Raw genomic sequence first — 21,691 nt, 5'->3', positions numbered from 1 at the left:
GGAGAAATGTACGCACCAAGTGAAACAGAGCTGTTTTGTGTGGACAGGCAGAACACCAACTGGGTAAAAATGATGCAGTTGAAATGGCAGCACTTGAGTTATATTAAAGTATAATACATACATATATATAGTTTTTAAATCTTCCATCTTGATGACAGTTTTTTAAAGCACTGCTGCAGAAAAATATAGCCCAATGATCTATCAGATGATTTACATAACAAAGTATTTTGCAAGTTCTCTCATGTTTCTGGCAATTTTACATTTTTTGCTGATCCATACCTCATCAGCACTGCAGAGTTAACAAGACTCAAGTGTACTTTTTTCAGCCTTTTTCTCCTACCAGTCTACTCCATGAATTGTATATTCCTTTTAGTTACCTGAAGAAGCCATATTCTTTCTAAATTCTAACCCTTTGCACATTCACTTCTCTCTGCCTGGTGTGCCTGTCTTCACCTGACAGATTTCAATTTATATTTTAAGACCCAGTTCAGACATCACCACATTTAAGAAGTCTTCTCCACCCTCCCAAGGTAACTTGAGTTATTTGCTCCTGGAAGTACCTGCATTGCTTTGTTCTCCCTCTTCTGCCTCACCAGCCAGTGAAATCCTCAAGGGCAAGATACATGTTTCCTCACATTCCTAACATCAACAGGGTGGAGGTTTAATACACATACATTAACAAAGTAGAAATGAATACTAATTATATGCAACTTACAGAATGCAAGAGCTGGAAGCCTGGTCGTAGGTTCCCAGGCACTCAGTAACCCCAGGGAAGAGAATAAGAAAGGATATTTTTAAGACTAGCAGGACATTTTCAAATGATCCCTTCCTAGGTTACCTATATAAATGCCAGGCATCTTTTAGTCAACAATATCTACAATTAGAACACTTTTCCAAATTCTTAAAGTATCATAAGTTTAGTAGAATCTACAATAAAATACTCTTAGAATAAAATGTATGGAAAAACTATTTCTATGAACCCCTTATAAAACTGTTCAATTCTCCTTAGAATAAAAGCAATCATACCTCAAGGTTCAGAGTGGCTTTTGTGTGTTAATTTCCTGACATTTTATTTTAACAAGGTGATGTTAAAAGGCATTCACAAGTATACAGGGAGCTCATGCATGAATGCAATTCGATTTTTGACCAGTTCTGCCCTTAGGAAGAGTGTGTCTAACCTACAATATAGTGCTACTTCCTTCTTCTGGAAGACAAGCACTGCATGCCCCCCACCAGGCACCCAGGGGCCTGCCTAATTCGGCTGGGGCAGGAACACAGCAGAACACTGCAGGATCAGGATGTTTTGAGTTGAGTTAAGGGATGGGGTTTACGGGAAAACTGAGTGGAAATTTGTTTATGTTTTTTAATCTGAATCTTTAAAAAGGATAAATTAAGAATCTCAAAATCAACCTCAGATGTTGTGTGATGACTTCAACCCATCAAATAACCTCTGAAAACAAAATATTTTGAAATCTAGTTCCTCCTCTGCTCACCTGCTGCTGCTATGGTTCAAGGGGCCAGGGCTTCCACTGTGACAGTGCCTAACAACCGAAAGCAACATGGAGGAAAATGCTTTGGTCCTCCTAGTGTCCCCGGTTGTAACGAAACAGCAAACTCCTAATGTTAACTGGCAATGTTGAGGAGAAATGTAGGTTTTAGTATCAGAATCATTCCAACTTCCCTCTATCAGGAAATAATCAATTTGGAATATTAGTTCATAAAAGTAAAATCAAAACAAGCCCATGTTATTTTTTTTATAAAGGTTACTGAAACAATTTTCCCAGTGAATAAGTTACATTTTACATTTTAGTCTCATCTTAAGGAGGCCTCTGCCTACCACAGGTGCCCCATATCTAATTATTGAATAATTGAGTGTCATCACCAGTTTCTTCCTTATTCTCATAGAAAAATAAAAGACTGTAAGTCTTTCTTCTTTTCTTTTTCAAGCAATGTCTGTCCGTGTCTTCCTTTCTCTTCAGTCTTTTACTAAAGTAAAGGCACAAGCCATTAAATCTGAGATATCTTGATCTTCACTTATTACCTCTGGTACAGGATTCCTAACATGGGTTCCAAGCATCTCTAACACACATGCTAGTTTTAAGTAGGGATATCTGAACCACCTAAGTTACTGGAACAATCAGATGAGGAGGCAAAATCAGGAAGGTGCAGGTTCTCTGGGGGCCACTGAAGCTGCAAACATGGTCCCAAATATGACCGTTTCTGAATTTGGGCCAAATTCCAGAGCTACAAGCAGCAGAATAGTGTGTGCTAGATCTAACAACTCACCCTTTCATCCAGTATTGCAAAATAAAATCACCACTGCCATTCCCTTACCCTAGGAAAACCCAACACAAAAAAATGGGGACTTGCAGAAAAGGTTCCATCTATTAAGTCCTGTTTCTAAATTGCAAACAGTTATGAGCTTAGTTTAATGATTATATTTGATTTCACCTAGGCCCTTATTAGGGGTCAGGAGTAGTTTAATTCAACTAAAATAAACTTTCATAAGCACATCCAGATAACAGATCATCCATTTATCCATCCATCCATCCATTCAAATATTTATTGAGCACTAACCCTGGACCAAACACTGTTAAGCAGTAGGGATACAAGAGTAATAAAACAGAATCCCTGCCCTTGAGAACTCTGCAGTGCAGTGGCTATTATGCCATGCCCAGCTAATTCACTGATTCATTTTATTTAGAGCTAATTTTAATTCTCTAGTCTACTTAAGCCCCAGGAGCTTCCCTCCTCTTATCAGATGACCCCAGTTCTTCTTTACTGAGTTCAGTATGTAGTATCACCTTCGCTACTCTGCACCACCAAGCACTTCCATGTAGATAACCATCTTCTCTCCTCTTTCGTTTTAGAGAGAAAAATCCCTTGAGACTAACCCTTTCCCACAGTGCTATTTATCCTCCCGTGTTCTTAGGACTATTTCTCCATCAAGTTTTCTTTTACTTTCTTCCATTTTAAATCGTCATCTCTTTACACATTGTGTAGGAATATAAAGAAGTCTAGTCCTACCTGAGTTATTTCTCCCTTTCGTACTCTTCCTAAATATTGCCAGAAGAACCCTATATCACCACCACTACTTTAACTCCCTATAATCTGGTTTCTCACCCACCAAGTTACTAAAGCTTTTCTAAAACTAATAATGGTCTCTTACTCCTTCAATCCAACAGCCTCTTCTGTCTTGTTCTCCAATGGTCTCTCTGAATCTACCAACTGACACTCCTCATTATCATCCTTTAAAATATTCTCCTTTGATTTCCACAAAACTACACTGTATTGTTTGTATTTTAACCTATCTGCTTTCTCCAGTTTGGGGTCCCACTTTTCTAATCTTACTGGCTAAATGGGGTCTTACCCCATAGCGGCAGTTTCCAACTTTTTTCTGCCATGACAGGTAGTGCTCACTGGAAGGGGAGCCTCCTTTCTTTCCCTATTCTTGTTCCCCACTTGGATCAGAGAATTGCTCGTTGAAATGACCAGCTTCAAGAATCGTGACTGGGTCAGATTTGTTACCAGATGAATCTTGCCCTTTCTGTCATCCCCATAAGCCTGCCTTGGAGCCAGGTCTGGATCCCAAACTTTCAAGTTGATCTCTTGCACCCTTTATCTCAGGCAGCTGGTAATTCACATCCCAAATTTTGGGTTCGGATTTAGGTAGAGTCTTGGGCCTAATCAAGTTTACCAGAGCTACACATTGGGGCATTAGGCTCATGCTAAGTTGAAAATAAAACAGTATTTTAATTCTCACTGCCACTGTGCCCACCAAAGTTTACACAAAGGGTATTCTTTAAAACTAAGAAGGGATCTAGACAGATAATAATTCTTTTTAAAGGACACAATAAATGTCTTTAAAAAAAAAATCATGGGAGTCTGTGGAGGCTGAGCCAAGATCAAGTTGATGACTGAAGATGAGGAATCGCCATCTTGAGAAGCCAGGCACCATCCTAGAAGCTGGGAAGATGAGGGTGAACAAAAAGATGGAATCTCTGCACTCCTGGAGCTTGTCTTCCAGCAGGGGATGGGGCCTCTCAGCTCTTCCCACACCCTATGCTCTGGTGCAGCTGCAAAGCCAGCAGGGCAGCAACAGGATCTGAAGGATCTCCCTGGCTCCAATCTTTCCTGGTTGCTAATCCCAGAAGTTCTTTTAGCAGAACTCAAAATCTTGTCGTTGACAATGAATAATAAAGGCCTCAACATGCTAAATAACTTGATTGAGGTAAAAAATGATGAAATCCAGTCATACTAACCTACATCAAATAATGATAACAATAACAACAGTAGGAAATATATATTGAGCACTCTGCTGTGCCAGCCTCTTTCCTTCATAGTCCTCTCTTAACTGTCACACCAAACCTGTAACACCACCATGGCAGGCGCTCTGACTAGCCCCATTATACAGGTAAGGTGACTAAGGCACAGACGGGTTAAGTAACTGGATAGGGTTGGCAAGGCCAGGAAGTCTGGCTCTAATAGTGACTTGACATCACAGCCTTTCCAGTTGTTTGTTTGTTTGTTTGTTTGTTTGTTTTTAAGCCAGGGAGGGGATCTGAGAGCAGGTAAACACTACAGGAAAAACAAGTCACCAACTACAGGAAGGGACAGGCCTGCCTGGGAGGGGCCAAACAGATGCTGGGAGCAGGTGCTCAAAGCTTAGCAGGGATAATGCAGCTCAGAGTCATCAACACTGCTTTCCTTGATTTATGGTATGGAGATTTTATTTGTTTCACTTAATGTAGGAGAACTGCTTGCTGCTCTCAATACCAGATCTGAAGGGAGAAAAGAAGAACAGAAATATTCTGAGAGTAAAGTCCCTGAATGACAGGATGGAAAGAAACATGGACAGTACCAGTTTGGAGCAGGAAAAGTAGTAACTTTGTATCTACCAGATAACTTGAACAAGGAACCAAAACCAGAGTGCTGCTGCCCACAACACCCCACTTAGCAAACTGGCCAGAACCCAGCCAGGGCCTCTCTAGCTCCTGAGGTCAGCATGGGAGACTTGGGAGTTGACCCAGTATTTAGTGTCAGCTTGGCGACCAATCTTGTCCACAAAGAAAAGTGCTGTCCACGGTTAGGGCTTGGCAACTCTTCTTGTCACCCCTTCTCAGTGTAAGAGACAAGATGGCAATTGCCCTACAATTTTACCTACTGCAGAAGCTATAAATTCATCTCTAAGCACATCCTGCAAAGACCTAAACTAAAGCTTGCTTTATCAGAGCTTAGAGTTAGACGGCCTGCAGCTACCTTAAAACATAGCCATACGCTCCCTGACACACAGGTCCTATTTTGCTAGGCTCCTCTCCAATCCCAGAGGAACCCATGCCATTGCTTGCTGTTGCTTCCTATCCACATTTTTAAATAACAGAAGAAAAAGAAGAAGAAAAAAGTTCAGCCACAATTGGCTCCAGTTGGTGTGAATAATGAGATGTGGTTGTCAGATTCCTGGAGAGCTGCCAGCATGGTCATTAGCTGGCCAGATACTGGGCCTACTTCTAAAGAGGGTAAGGAACACAGCTTTAAATGAGGTTAATTTTAAGGAGACTTTAAATTTGGCATTTGGGTGTAGGATGAAACAATCTAGGAGTTAGAATCCCCTTTGCGTTAAGTGCTCTCCCCAACGAAGGGTAGAGACTGTGATGAGACGGAGCTTCCTCCGTTTGGAAATCAAGCCTCGCCCAATTAAAATCTGGCCCTTTTTTGAAGTGTATGATGGAAGAATCATAGTTTGACAGGTTGGCAGTAACCCTTGTGATCTATTTTACTGGGATATATATTGTCACTGCAAAAATAAAACATACTACAAAACTGGAGAGCAGGCCCTGCCTGTGATCATTAGACAGACTGGACCAAGTGCCTCAAGCCTTTGATGCCCCTGACATATTATTTTCTGGATGGTGTCCAGCAACCCAACGCAGAATAGCTTTTTCTCTACTGTATCCAGATGGCAAATGGAAGAGATCAAATTCAACAGTTTCAGGGCTAACCTTAATGAATGTGAAAGGCTGGCTTCTCTATCAGCCTTTCAGGGATCTACAATACAAAAAAAGCCTTTGAACAGAGACAAATAATTGGCTTTTTTTTTTCTTTCTCTTCAAAACTAAACAGTGGATGTGGTAATCTGGTTCAAATCCATCTTCTGGTTGAAAAGGACAGCCAAATATCTGATCAGTTCTAATCACTGACACTCTCATGACACTTTCTGTGAAGTTCAGAAGGGTATTGCTCTTAATATTCTGGGCAGCTTTTTTTTCACCCTTCAAGCAAATATTTTGAATCTTCCTCTATTTCTGCCAAACTTTAATTATATATATATATTCTTAATTGTTTAAGCAGCAGCATCTTATAGTAAGACTCACTCACCCCTACTAAAGGCTGAATTTCAGAACTGGCTAGCACGAGCTTTACACATTTGTGTTATTGTATATGCACACACTAGAACTTCACTATGAAGCAATGTGTACAGGGAGGCATATGGCATGACAGTCTACCACCCTTCTAGACAAGAAGTTTCACTTATTAAAGTAACAGAACTATTTCGTTATTAAACAATTTCACATAGAAGTTCTATGGTGTAGATCCTAAGACCAGCTTTGTAACTGGTAAGTGGCAGTACTATTCCAGTGTATAAGAAAGAGGGCTTTGAAAGAAGGGAATAAGTTAACCTTCAATGAGTGAGTCAACAAATCAGAGACAGGTCAGCCTAAAGTAGGAGTTCTTAAGCTGGGTTCATGGACTTGTGAAACTGTACATAAAATTTTGAGAATTTATATATATATTTTTCTAGGTAGAAAGTCTACATTTTAATCAAAGGAAATAATGACCCCTTCCCAAAAAACTTTAAGAACTCTGAGGATAAGACTTAATGGAAACAAGATGAGGTACATTAACATATCTAAAGAAAGACTCTGCCTCCTGGAGGGGTGGAAGCTTAGAAAAAGCAGCTCCCTTGGGAAAACTTTGGCCATGTGTCCAAAGGAAATGGTTCTGTGACACAAGCCATATGTCACAGTACCATATGTTGCCTAAGGAGCAAGTACACCCCACGATGGGGATGGAGCTTCGTGTTATCATAGCTTAATTACACCAGCCAATGAAGTGACCCAATGAACCTCCCTTATTCTGATTCCACACCCATCAAGTGACCTTATTTAATAATGAGGCTTCCCAATTAAATTTTCCTGCAAGTAGAGACTATGGTAATCAGTGAAGAAAAGTAGCTGGTACCCTTGATTATTCTGTCTTCATATATGATACGTGGTGTGCATGTGCAAGCACTTGTGTGTGTGTGTGGGTGTGTGCCCGCGCATGCGCACATGTGCACAGATGCATGTGAATTGGTCTAGAAAACATTATCTTCCCTTGGCTTCCAGGATGTCACCTTCTCCTACTTTTCCTCCTATCTATCTGTCTTGGCTGGTTATTCTCATCATCCCAATCTCTTAATGTTGAAATGCTCACAGGTTCAGTACTTGGACCATTTCTCAACTCTTTCCAAAAACACTGCTAAGATGATCACACACAATCTCATAGCTTTAAGAAGAGTCTCAACTGAAGACTCGCAAATATATCTCTCTGGATGTCTCTCTTGAGCTTTGGTCTCATATATCTAATTGTCTACCTGTCATCTCCATTTAGATATTCACTGGGCATCTAAACTCCACATGACTAAAACTCAACTCCTGACCTTCCCCTCCACTTCCAAAAAATATCTTATCCCTCTTGCCATCTTTACCATCTCAGTAAGTGGCAAATTCATTCCTCTAGTTGCTCTACCCTAAAACCTTGGAATCAATCTTGACTCCATTCTTTCATCCTACATCTAGTCAGTAAAAATATCTTGTTGGCTCTACATTCTTTAAAATAAATATCAAGAACAGACCACTTCTCATGAAACCATCTTCACTACTCATCCTCATCCAAGCCACCATCATCCCTCGCCCGGACTTTATACTAGCCTCTAACTGGTCTCCTTGCTTCTATCCTTGCTCCTCTATTCTATTTTCAACCTAACGGCCAGAGTACAGCTTAAAGACCTGTGTCAGCCCATGTCATTCCTCCAAACAAGCCTTCCAATGGCTTTGCCAACTCAATCCTAGCAAAAGACAAAGTCTTTACAGTCGCTTCCAAGATTCTATACAATTGACTTTCCCACTCCCACCTTCCAATTAGCCATCTGACTTCATGTCCTACTGCTATATGGGCAGCATAATGCAAAACAAACCTAAGGTTAGGAACCTGGCTCCTTCCCCTCTTAAACTATGTGCATTTTGTTGCCAGTGTGACAAGTTACTTAACACCTGTTTTACAGATCCTCATCTGAAAATGGGGCTAATAATAGCACTGCTTTATAGGGTTGTTATGAGCATTAAATGAATATTTATAAAGTATTCAGAAAAGTGTCCAACACACAGAAAGTACTATATAGTATTTGTAAAATGCAGAAAATTCTCACTCTTCTTAAGCCACACTGGCCTCCTTGCTCATCTTCAAACATGCCAGGTTAGCCACCCCCCCACCTCAAGGCTGTCCCATTCCTGTTTCCTCTGCCTGGCACCATCTTCCCCCAGATATCCACCCTGCATGTGTTTTCACCACCTTCAGGTCTTTTCTGAAATCTCACCTTCTTCGAGGCCTTTGCTGACCATCCAATTTAAAACTGCAATATCCTGTGGCAGTTACCATCGCTTGTCTCTGCTTTATTTTTCAATGTGTCACTTATTATCACCTAACATACATATTTTAACATATTTTAATTACTTGTTTATTGTTTGTCTTTCCCTCTGGGATATAAGATTTTATCTGTGTTCTTCATTGGTATAGTAGGTGCTCAATAATTGCTAATATATCAATACACAGAAAATATTCATGATCTTACTACTCCTCTGAATTAGAGATGAGGACCCAGTTTACCAGGTGACATATCCAAATAATATTCCACTGAATAGAATCTTTTAATAGTTCAGGAGACACTGGGTACAAATGGTCCAAAACATCTCACGTGACTACATAAATGGGAGGATAGATGTTTATACTTGCTCAGCACTTTGTTGTATTCTTCCCATCTCATGAATAACTCTCCCAAACTGATTAAAGGCTTAGGAAGCTGGCTCTCTTTCTACCCTAACTTCCATTATCCAAAAGAGTTCAATTATCAGGAAGATTACTCATCCAATAGTCTAGCATTAAATACATTTGTTTGAACTCCTCAACCTCAACTACCTTGTCCCATGGCCATACCCTGGACTTTGTCATCACCCAGAATTCCTGTTTTTGAAATCATAAGTGTCAATATTCTATTCAGTCTACAACCTTCCACCTTTCAACTTGTTCATGCTTTTATTCCCACTATACTTGCTCTCCAAACTCACTTAGAAATTGGAGTCTCTGATTTTTCCATTTTTAACTAGTGCAGCGGTCCCTATCTGACCTCTCCTCTTCCCTACCCAGCCTGGTCTCAAGGTAAATCACTTGGACTTTGCTCTCATTAGCAACCTCAGTAACCCTTGCCAGTATATTCCCCATAGCCACACAAAAACTCCAATCCTGGTTCAAGACTAGAGGGCTCATTCTTCACTTACATACCTAAATAGCTGAGCACTTCTGGTGAAAACCCTTAAAACAACACAGATTCTACCTATAAATCTAAATTATAGTCTCTTGGACTCTCAACTCTCAACACCGCCTATTGAACCATTTTTTAAAACACATATAGTGCTCACAATACGCCCGGTACTGTTTTAGACCCTTATAAATATTAACTCATTTAATCCTCACAGTGATTTGGTGGGGTAGATAGTATCATTGTCTCCATTTTACAGAAGAAGAAATTAAGGCACAGAAAGGTTAAGTGACTTGCCAAGGACATACTGTTAGTTAGCGGTGCAGCTTACAAGCTCCAAACTCTGGTGGTTTGGCTACAGAGTTCAAGTTTTTAACTCCTCTTATAGATGAAGAAAATGAAGTAGAGAGAGGTTCAGTAACTTGCCCAAGGACTTCCAGTTACCAAGTAGAAGAACCTGATTTTGAACCCAGGCAGTCTGACTTTAGAGCCTGTCCACTAAATCACTGACTTATTCCATTAACCCCTTGAGACAATTATACCCATCGGGTTTTAGAGTTCCTGAATTTCCCATCCCATTCCCAGCAAACTCATCTAGACCCACAGCCATCTCTATACCTTTCTCCCAGTCCCAGACTTGCTTGGTCTGTCTCTCCTAATGTTCAAGCGTTTGCTCTGAATTGCATTTCCTTCCATCTCTTTTCTGTATCTTCAATCTGTCCATCTTTATTGGCTCTTCTAATCATGCTCAAGGCTCTTCCATCCTAAAAGATCCTACCTCCAAAGAATTCGCTTGGTCAGGCCATTCTTTATAGTGCCCTTCTCCCTCTCTGATGCTTCTTTCTCACTCAGGCTCCTCACAAGAGCAATCCCCACTTCCTCACCCCTCATCTCACTGTCACCAGTCTGCACCAGTAACTCTTCTAAAGCCATTGTGGTTGCTCATATCATTAGTGATATACCAATTATAAACTCTAATGGATAACTTTTAGTCTTTATCATACTATAGCACTGCCTTGCTTTTCATTTTTTCTTTGAAATTCTCTACCCTCTTGGAATCCTTAGATCCACACTCTAATGATTCTTCTCCCATCTCTCTCTTTTTTGGATGTCTCAGTTCTGATCTCTCTCTCCCAAAGTCTGAGCCTAAAAAGGGTTAAAAAAGAAAAAACCCTGGTTTTGGAAATTATTTTTCCCACTTTACATGCTTTTCTAGATGATCTCTCTAAAAACGACGCAAATTTAAGTGTTACTCAGATCACAGTAATCCCATCTGTGGTCTTGGCTCTGTTAACTTTTTTTGAAGAGACACTGCTCTCTACCCTCAACCCTTCTAACATGTGGTCCACATGGAAGCTGGATGACCCTGTCTCCACAGAGTCAGTGTAAAGGTGGGCATTTGACTTTCAGAAAGACAGGAATCATGGAAGACTGACAAAAGTAGTCTGCTAGTTAGACAGAAAAATAAGACGAGGGGATAAGCTGTGTCTCTATTTGAGTTACAGATATGTTAATATATTCCTAATCAAAATTAAGGACACATGGTCTACTAAAGCATTTCTGTTTCACTTTAGAATTTGAAAAACAATGCGGGAGATGTCGTGTGGATGTGGAAACACTGGAATTTCCAAGAATTTTAAAAATTGATGGGTACAACCGGTCCTGGGTTTAACAAGATGTTTGGCCACTGTAGTCACAGACTTATCAGAAAGATGCTGCAATCAAACCCCTCCAAACAGACATGACATTCTGTAACCGTTCTGCAATTATACTAGGTTGATTTCAGGTTGTATTGAACATGTAAATGATAAGTTGGTAAGCAAGTATAACAATAAAACTTTCCTAACCAACCACTAAAATGTCACCAGGCCACTTTAAAACAAGAAAATTTAAGTTAATTGTAATGGATATATAAATTCTTCTTGAATCATACTACCCTACTGTTTTCATGGTGCAAAGAAAAATCAAATAGCATTGGATGGGAAGCTTACAAGTGGCCTCACTGTCTACATAGCATAACAGTGCAGGGAAACTTAGGGCTGTTTTCTGTCTCTCTGCAGAGCGTAACTAGATCTATAGAGCAGAGTTCCTAGGCACACCTTCAAAGGCTGTTTTAAAGGCTGACTTAAAATGAACAATTAAGAAAAAAGGCAATGTTGATAGGATGAGCCTTTTATTTCCTTTATGAATTGAAGAAAGCATTCTCTCGATATAGCAGCAAAAACCATGATGTCAGTGCCTGTATAGCTAATACGCACATTTATTGAACCAGGCAGTCTCTTGAGGCAAAACTGCTCCAAATAAAATCTACTCATCTTAATCCGGAGTCTACACTTTTCTATATACAGAGGTAACAAACTTCAGTATAAAATATAAAGTTTGCAAACTCCAGTATAATTAGCTATGAAAAGGTAACTATGAAAAATAAAATAAGAGCTAGAGTGGCAATAAAAGTCAGTTATAGTAACAAGTTAGAAAGTCAGAGCCTACTTGAAAAATTATTGAAATGAAACCAGTACTATCTCCCAATCACTTTTAAACATCTGGATGCTTAGGGCAATAATAAGATCATTTATTAACTGCAGCAATAACTGAGTATCCTCTGTAATTAAAAACATAAAAATATACACAAATAGTGCATGGTTTAGATTCAACAATATGCTAAATGCCAACGGTGTGCACCTTCTCATGTCTTATATTTATTTTTTGCTGAATTCATTCACTCAGTAAATATTTACTGAGCTCTTTCTGCTTCAGGAATTATTATATCAAAGGTTTGAGTAATAACTCATTTTCTCACACATTTAATTATCATATCCAGGGCTCAACAGGAAGAATCCTTCTTGCCCTGTCTTTCACAATGAGGGGTGGCCTCTAAGAACATACTCCTGGTGGTGTCAGTCTGCTAAATGACAGCCTAAGACTGCATCTGTGGAACAATGTATTTCTTATAAACTGCCTCCTGCTGGAGTTCTCATAAAAGGTCTAAATAAAAAATAGCAAGCTTTCCATCTGTCCTAAAGCATCTGTCCTATAAACAGAGAATATAAAGAAGGATTTGTCAGTTTCCGTAAGAGAGGTACAAAGTCTTATGAAATCTCAAAATGGGAGCAATCATTTCCAGCTTAAGAGCAAAGTTTTCTGGAACCTATAAATGAGTTTTGTTGTTGTTGCTATTTGTTATTTTAAAGAATGATGGAATACAGACCAATTAGAATGGAAAGAACGGTTTTTCCAACAAGAGACAGTGACATTAACCAAGAAGTAAATGGAAATAGCTCTGAGCAAACTTGTAAATTATATTAACTCCAGGGCAAAGGATCCATGTAGGACAGCAATGGCCTAGAGAAGTGTTTTGGATCAAAACTGTGGAAGATCTTGAATGGGAGGCTATAAGGAGTCTAAACTTTATAAGAAGCCCCCAAAGTTTTCTGAACAAGGGCAGAACATAATTAGTGCACTGCTTTTGGGAGGTTAGTCTGGTCAGACTGACGGTGGAAGAGAAAGGAGAGGATAGTATGGAGATGGGAGGAATCAAAAGATCTTTAAGATTGGTAATGGTAGAAAAGTCGCTGAGTAGAATCATATATTATTGAAGAAATAATCATTATCAGCATGGAGGGCCCGCTAGGTGCTGTGCATTGGCCAAGGGACTTTATACATTTGGTAGAATCTCAAATCCACATAAAATTCCTACCGCATGAGTATTACTATTAATACTTTGCAGATTGGAAAACTGAGGTGTAGTGTGGTCAAATAATGTGCCTGACATCACACAGTTAGCATTTAGTGAAGCCAGGCCTGACAGATCCCAATAGCCATGCCTCTTCTGCTTTACCACACTTCCTTTTAGTGAGAAGCCAGTCAACTTTAAGAGGACAAGTATAATGTTCAGGTGACTCTTGATCCTCTAGACCCTTGCTCCTTTCAGCTTCCTGGCAACTTTCCAGCCACTGGAGAAGCAAGTGTTGCTGGCATGGAAGGACTTTCCTTTACACCCAAGATGGCCAGGTAACCAGTATCCACAGAAGGCCAACCTGGCTCTCTCCCCAGAACTGGCAAGGGCTCCACATAGTCTGGTCATTAACATCTCCCTTGGGAGTCCACCTTCATGCTACACACTCACCCCCAGCCCAAGAGATCTCTTTTCTCTCCTAGCAAAGTTATGAACTGGCTGCTTAGACCATTCTCCCCATGGGAGGACAGGAATTCAAATCAGAGATTTAAATAAACAGCTTCATTTCCCTTCACCATCACATTCTCCTGCTTCCCAAGAGGGTTCCAAAGTAATACAGTGAGCAAAGAATGGAGCTGAATGAATATAAAATAGAATGGTCCATTTGAATTCTCCAGAGTATAAGGAAATGTTCATGAGGAGTCCTTTGTCTGGTATATAAAATAAATTCTGTTCAATGTTGCTGCAAGAGCATCCTAATTAATGCACTAACTGGTAATAATTTGCTTTAGTTCAATTATTGAATTTCAGACTCTTCTGTGAACTTTTTGGAATGAGAGTCTTTTAGAATAAAATTCTTACTTATCCCTTGCAGAAATAGCCTACAACATTAATTATTTTAATCTTTTCCATCTTACTACTTTGCACCTCTGTTACTTTTGAAGAAAATACTCTAGCCATAAATCCCAACTAGACCCTAGATAGTGGTCTCCTGGCCATCCATAAGCTTCAGCACTCACCACCTCCCCTCTGCTTGCAAGGCTGTGCACTGGCTGACCTTTCAGCTCTAGACTGTGTATGAACAGAACTTCCTACATGCACCTTGGGACTTACGTGTTAAAAGCCCTTATTTTACACAGGGTAATCCTAGTGGCAATAGCCAAATAGAGACATGGAGATAAATTTATAAGACAGCTTTGCTCCTTTCTCATAATTCACTGAGCCAAACAAGACTGTAGGAACAGCAACAACAAAGGATGATTTATAATTTCTACTCTGCATGTCACCATGGCGAGAAATATAAGTGGCTTCCATGGAACAGATGTAAAACTTTGCATGGCAGTTATCAGCATATTAACACAGGTAATTTGTTTCAGAATTCAATGGCTTTTTATTACTGTTAGTACACAGAGTTTGGAATCAGACTACCTGGGTTTACATCTTGGCTCTAATACTTGCTATGTGACCATGAGTGAGTTATTTAACTTCTTGGTATCCCCATCTATAAAACAGGAGTAATATTAACACTGACCTCATTAGGTTGCAAGGATTAAATGACCTAATGATGTCAAGTGCCTCAAACATGCTTGCTATACGGTAAGCATCCAATAAATGTGTGCTGGTATCACCTCCCCCCGTCATCACCATATGCAGTAATATCTGAAATTAACACAGTCCTATCAGACTAGGGCCCCAAAATGAATTAAACATGAAATCAATTTTAGTACAAATAAGAAAATAATGTCCACCAAACCTTTAAAAAATACTGATATTTACTTATTTAGGTTCATCATTGCTACAAAGCTGGTAAAAAAAAAAAAGAGAAGACACAATGAAAATTTAATCAGTGAGTAAAAATTTTAGATGGCTAAAGAGTGAATGTTGTCCTCAAGATTAAATAAGAATACGTGATGAATTCTGAAGACTATGAAGTGTTTTATTTAGAACAGGGTATTATTATTAATGAAAATAAAAGATCCCACTTGAAAATGTTTCACAAGGTGATATTTATTATTTTACTTTGTTTTCAAATGCCTTGATGAAAAATCTACAACTGTTAGTCCAAGGACCTGAAACAAGCAGTGACATATCCAAGGTCATTCAGCGCTCTATCCGCAGTGGAGCTGCCTGGCACCATAATGAGTCACAGCCAGAACACCAGGACAGGAATACAAAGGAGAAACTGATATCTCTGTCTGCCTGCTGGTTGGTGTCCCAGCCTGAAGGGCAGGGAATGTAGAAGTGGAAGCTGTGAGAATCTCTGTGGGTTAGAAACCAGGGTAGCTCAACTGCACTTCTGAAGACACAAAGAGGCAGTCAAAAGGGTAGTTCTTAGCCAACCAGAAGTAGATTCAATGCAAGGAGGACTGTGAGCCAAGAAAAAAGGGAAGTAGATGAATTTTGGTCAGTGATTACAGGACCATTAGAAGTCAGATGATGGGGTGGTACAAACCTACATATGACCTTGCTTCACCCCATAAGCAAGGAAGTTAAGGAAAAGTGTTAAGCCTTTGACTGGGCATAAAAGATAGAGTATTGCTAAGTAATGATATAGAGAGAAAACTGTAAATGCCTGAATGGAGTTAAATTCAGCCAAGCTGGAGTCCATTTATCACCCCTGTGCCTATAAATTATCTTCCCTGCATCTGGTGTCTCACATGGGCAGAGCAGTTTCTATCCCAAGTGAGTATATTTCTCCTGTGGAAACTCAGGAAGAAAGTTTAGGCCTTGTGCTGCAGTCTCCAGGAGAGAAATTCCTGAACCCCTGAGTGGTGGTGGTAAAATAGGATCATGAGCAGAACTGGAGTAAGCGCTCCTTGGGAGGAGGCTAGAGGCCAAGTTAGTCACTGCAGTGACTGAGAATGAGGTCAAAGCATCATCTCTGGGCACAAACATTAGCATATTATGCAGAAGTAATCTGTATTTCTGTATTTGGAATGAAAGAAAGAAGTTAGAAAGGAAGGAAGGAAGGAAAACTGACTGCCATTATCTCAAGTACTCACACAACTTAAGATAAATAGAACAAATATTGCATTTTATTGATTAAAAACATACACATTAGAATAAGAACTCCCAAATAACTCATTTACAGAGCAGCTCCTTAAAAATAATCCATCCATTGCATGTGGTCCTAAGCTAACAAGTTCACCTGGATATTTAAGGAAGCTGAAGTATTTTTCAAACTTCATCTTAAGAAATCCAAACCGGGGAGTTCAGGGTTTGCAGATACTAACAACTAAATATAAACTAGATAAACAAGGTCCTACTGTGTAGCACAGGGAAGTATATACAACACCTTGGAATGGCCTATGATGAAAAAGAATATAAAAAGGGGTCCTCTGCACACAGTCCTCTGTAACCTACAGCCATGCAACAGATACACTGCGAAAGGATCTGGGGTCAGCAGCCTCACGCTGTTCGGCATTTCCCGGCTGTGGCTGCTATAACAGTTGCCAGGATAAATGCTCAGCGTCTACCTACTGTTCCTCCTCTATATTTTCAGCAGTTACCATCAGTAGTTTTCATTAGCCACTCAAAGATATTTTCCAAGAATTGAAATATTATTGGTTCTAATAAGCTAAGTCAATTCACAAGGAAAATCAACTCAAAGAGTATTTTAAACAAACGGACTCATAGACTGAGCTTAAAAGGGGCGTTAGAGTGGGTCCACGAAACACTTTCATGTACTATTTAAGAAAAGCACTTGGACATAAGGCAGCCTGATCAAACTGGCAGTTAGCATCAAGTAAAATTCCCAGATGGCCACAGCGGCTCCTGATGGCTTTCCAGGCTGATTATAGCTCACGTCGCATGTTGGATGGATGAACTCAGCAGAGAAAAGCTAAGAGAAAAGTCACTGGGAACACTACCCCAATTTAATGATCAGAGAAACCTATAAAAACAAATACTAACTACAAAATCTGGAATGAAATGCCAACAGTAAATTTTAACACCCTAATTTCACAATTAATTAGCTTTGAGACATCAGGCAAGTAACTTAACTAAAGTCTATTTTCGTCTGCTCATAATAAGGTGTTAACACCTACCTTAAAGCCTTGTTATGAACACTATCTCTTCTGAAGTATTCTTGCCAAAATCCATCACCTCAGTCTAATTGTGATAAAACATCAGACACATCCATATTAAGAGACATTCTACAAAATAATTAAGCAAGTCTCTTCAAAAAGGCCAAGGTCATTAAAGACTGAGGACATGACAATGATTGGAAAAGACATGACAGCTAAATGCAACGTGGGATCCTGGATTTGGTCCTGGACGAGGAAGAAACTAGCGGGAAAATGTGAAATTTGAAATTGTCCCAAGTTCACTTCTTGACTTTCATAATTATACCATGATTATGCAGGAAGAAGCTGCTTGGTGCAGGGTAGACAGGAATATTCTGTACTAATTTCACAATTTTGCATATCTCAAATTACTTTAAAATAAAAAAGGTTTAAAAAAAGAGGGATCTATAAAATAGATAAACAACAAGTTTCTTCTGTATAGCACAGGGAACTATATTTAATATCTTGTAGTAACTTATGGTGAAAAAGAATATGAAAACAAATATATGTATGTTCACATACGACTGAAGCATTATGCTGTACACCAGAAATGGACACAACATTGTAAACTGACTATAAATAAAAAAATATATACACCAAAAAAAAGAGGGTCTGATTTTTTAAAAGGCCTTGTTGTGAGAACTAAATACAAGATTAAAATTTAATATAATGCCTATTTTTTTGGAGGCATGATTCCTTCATCTAATGGCTACATTTAGTGGCCATTAACAGTAGGAACAATATGTTAATACTGGCCAAACCCAGACTGGGACAGCTAATAATGAATGAGGTGTGTTGTTTAACTGTGATCAAATGTGGATATTTTACACTTCACCTGAATGATTATATATATTATTGCAAAAGTCTACTAGTCATCAATATTTCACTCTTTGCACAATGCAATCATAAGTTAGTACTTAAAGAAGTATGGATTCTGTGTTTGGCCAATGATGACAGGCCTAAATTTACCTAATGCCATCAGCGTTTAAACATAACGTGTCAGATCTTCATTCCTCTGAGTCTGTGACTACTCTCATCTCGGCAGACTTCAACATTTTTCTGTCAGGCACACCTGGCAAAATAAACCACTTGCATATAAACTGTGGACATTTCATAATGAGTAGGGCTTGATACACTGTTATTTCTGTTTTCTCCCAAGTTTTTATTTTAAACTTGAGTTCTACATCAAGCCTTGGGGGGCAAAAGCCTGAGATAACTAAAAGTCTCCAATGCCAAGCTTATTACCCAAGATTTTGCCTTTTTAAGAAAACACTAACACAATCAAGGAATCACAGGACACTAGCAAAGCACTGCGGTGTCTCACCCACTTTTCGCTTCTCACCTCAGGAAGTAACCGCGCAGCCAAAACCAATCACAAGCAAATTTCTATTTCTTAGATTTTGATAGGATCATCCACATGATAAATATACGTTTTTTTCCAATATACTACACCCTTGCAAAATAATTTTATTTTCCGCAAAGAGTATGAGATATCATAAAAGTGTCTAATGCATCTGGTTTAAGAATCCAATTCTTCCTTCACATATTTCTGCATCTGTTCACAAAATCTTTGACTTCAAAGGAAACTTTTCAAGAGGAAAAGAAGATACATACAGGAGAAGTGTCCATAAATCTTAAGTTTTCTAAAGCCATTTTAATAACTTTTCTAAGCCCATTTTAATAACAGCACTGTGGGACAAGTTATTCCTTTCAGATATCTAAAATATCACAGATGATATTAATGCCTATGCATTTATTTGGAGATTTATGTTTTAAAACTTTATTCTGGGTCTGAAAATGATATATCTTCAATTTAGGACATGTGAAAAACACAGAAAGCTTAAAGAAGAAAACTTAAATCACTTTTAATCCACTATTTAGGAAAAAAATTTAAGAATAGTTGTTTCCTTCCAGTCTTTTTTCTTGTGCATATATTTACATAAATATTTATTTACAAATTGTATTATAATTACACTTAAAATGTAATTTTATATATTTTCCCAATTGGTCTTTCCAAAGACTGCATTAGTCTTTCAAACCATTTTTAATGACTGAAAATTATATGTAGATCATACTTCAAAAAAATGCTCTTGCTTAAATTTAATTCATATTCTACTGAGACCTAAAGTAAAGGTTTGGAAACAGTAACCTGTTCTGGAAATTCTACACCCTGAAACAATCTAGATTAATACTTTAAGATAATCGTATTCATAAATGCCACTGAAACAATAGTAGAGATTTAAGAAATTTTTTCTTTAGCATTTATAATGATTGAATGCCGTAAACTTTCTTGGGCAAGTATTTGTGGGCTGTAATTTGTTTTTCTTTTCTCCTTGATTTTTTATTTCTCATGACATTCTCAACTCTTGAGTTTGGAATGAGAGGAGGTTTGGGTCTAAGACTTACTTTGGATCCACAGGTTTTAATATGCTACTATTAGCTATAAATATAGTAATCAACCAATTCTGGTTCTGCAGAATCAAACCCTCAAACTTCAAACAGTGGAGTATTAGATGTATTATCTAATTTTGAATGAATTCTTACCTAACATTGCTGCCTGAAATTTAAAATAACATTTAAATAGCTGTTTTGTTAACAAATAGCTTTCTAGTTTAATATGCTTTATCCTTCCAAGAATCTTGAGGCCCACATCCATGAAGAACACATAGCACAGAAAGTTAAGTAATTTATGTGATGATTAGAAAACCAAGTTGAACTTAAATCTTGGTTTTCATAATTAACCTTACTGCTTTACTTTTTGACTTCATAATCATGGAGCAATAGATTTTCCAAAGCTTGAAGGAACGTTGTCAATCAGTTCAACCCTTCCTCCACCCATTTTGCTAAAGAAAATAAACCCACCAAGATTAGGTGACTTGTCATGTCACACTGCTAGCAAATGGCAGACAAATCCCTTGACTTGTAGTTTCCTAACTTTCAGTCTAGTACTCTCTCCAATACACCAGTTACCATACAAAATCCTCACACACATTAAGACTATGAATATGCAAAGATGACAGGAAATCACCTAATAATCACAGAATCTCAAGTATCTCCTTGGTCCCCAGGAGTTATCTCCAAAGAAATGTAGAAATATCTGGCAAAGTGCCTACCACTGAGACTGCACTTGGAAAACGTTTAGTAAATATCTGGCTGAAATAAATATCTGAATTAAGGTAAGAAATTATATGTATCTATAATAATATACATTTTTTTTCTTTTTGTTATGAGGGTAAAATTCTAAATACTGACAGGACAGGTTAAAAGCCGTGTCCATGCTCTCAGCCCGACAGAGAAACACTAACAGCAGTGCTGCCAGGACAAAAAGACGCCTTTGGCAGCTTGCTGAGATTCCTTCATAAAACCTCCTCGATACAGGTCTACTTCGGGGCAATGAGGAGAAATCAGAGTGGAAGATGCACTGACACTTGCTCAAGTACCGCATTGCCAGAGAGAGGACGTCAAGAGGGTGCACCTACTTAAACGGCCCAATTCCTAACGAGGCGTCTTCCCTAATTTCTCCGCCGGACCCTTGGCTTGCGGTTAGGGAAAGGAGAGTTAAAAACAACAACAGGATCACAAGGTGGGCAGTCCAGGAGAGACTGGCCCTCGGGTCTCTGAAAACTTCACACAGGGCTCGGCTTCCCGCGTTGCCCGGCAACAGCGCCGGTGCGGTGCCCTCAGGTCGAGAGGCTGAGGCAGAGTGGGCAAACGGCGGCGCGCTCCTCCCAGCAGGAGCGCGTTACGTCACCGCGCATACTTGCAACGTCGCCACGCTCCGAGTAGGCGGGCAGTCGTAGGCGAATCGATCTTAGGAAGGAAAGGGCTCTGTACTCTCCAGAGGAAAAGGGAAGAGAGAAGAAGCAAACAGAGGAAAGGGGGATGAGAAGGACATAGCGGGATGGGAAAACGGCGGGAGAGGGCCAGCTTCTGTTACCTGGGGAGCGGGAACAGCTTCGGGTCCTTGGTGAAGTGCCCGGATGAAGGTCCAGCACCCACGCGCCTTCCGCATTGAGTGCAGCGCCATCTTAAGGAGGGCGGAGCCGTCTTGTCTTGAGTGACGTCAGCTCAGGGACGAAGTCCCAGATTCCCGGCGCTTTTGTTTACTGCGCACGCGCTTATGCCCTCCGGGCGGGCCGCTTTGCTGCTGCTGAGCAGGTGCGGATAGGAACAGGGTGGGGCTTGTTTTTAGTATTTGCCCTGGAGACCTAGTTTTTACGCAGGCTTGCTTAAGGGACCGTCTCTTTAGAGGGCTTTAGTAGCAGCTTTTAGACTGGAAGAAAGTCAAGGAAGTTGCCTTTCGAATCATCGCCATCATGAGGCAAGCTTTTAAGAAGTTTCTCTAGGAATGGGGCCTCCCTAATCCTCTTAGAGGGC

The 21,691-nt window shown here is 39.5% G+C and overlaps 1 protein-coding gene across 3 annotated transcripts in view; it reads right to left on the bottom strand.

Moving 5' to 3' along the window:
• WARS2 (tryptophanyl tRNA synthetase 2, mitochondrial) overlaps nucleotides 1-21,379 on the bottom strand; it is an 86,326-nt gene extending 64,947 nt beyond the window's left edge. The window contains exon 1 of one of the 3 annotated variants that reach the window (XM_006216139.4): nucleotides 21,252-21,379. In XM_006216139.4, the coding sequence (XP_006216201.1) occupies nucleotides 21,252-21,341 (90 nt within the window). In that variant the 5' untranslated portion in view covers nucleotides 21,342-21,379. Of the gene's footprint in view, nucleotides 1-20,793; nucleotides 20,973-21,251 lie in introns of those variants that run through there. The other 2 variants (XM_072967897.1, XM_072967899.1) reach the window with 2 other exon arrangements.
• Between the last annotated feature and the right edge of the window lie 312 nt (nucleotides 21,380-21,691).

This window comes from Vicugna pacos, chromosome 9, assembly GCF_048564905.1.
Source record: "Vicugna pacos chromosome 9, VicPac4, whole genome shotgun sequence".
Lineage (NCBI taxonomy): Eukaryota > Metazoa > Chordata > Mammalia > Artiodactyla > Camelidae > Vicugna > Vicugna pacos.
The sequence above is the reverse complement of the archived record's forward strand: the minus strand, read 5'-3'. Positions and strand labels throughout refer to the sequence as shown.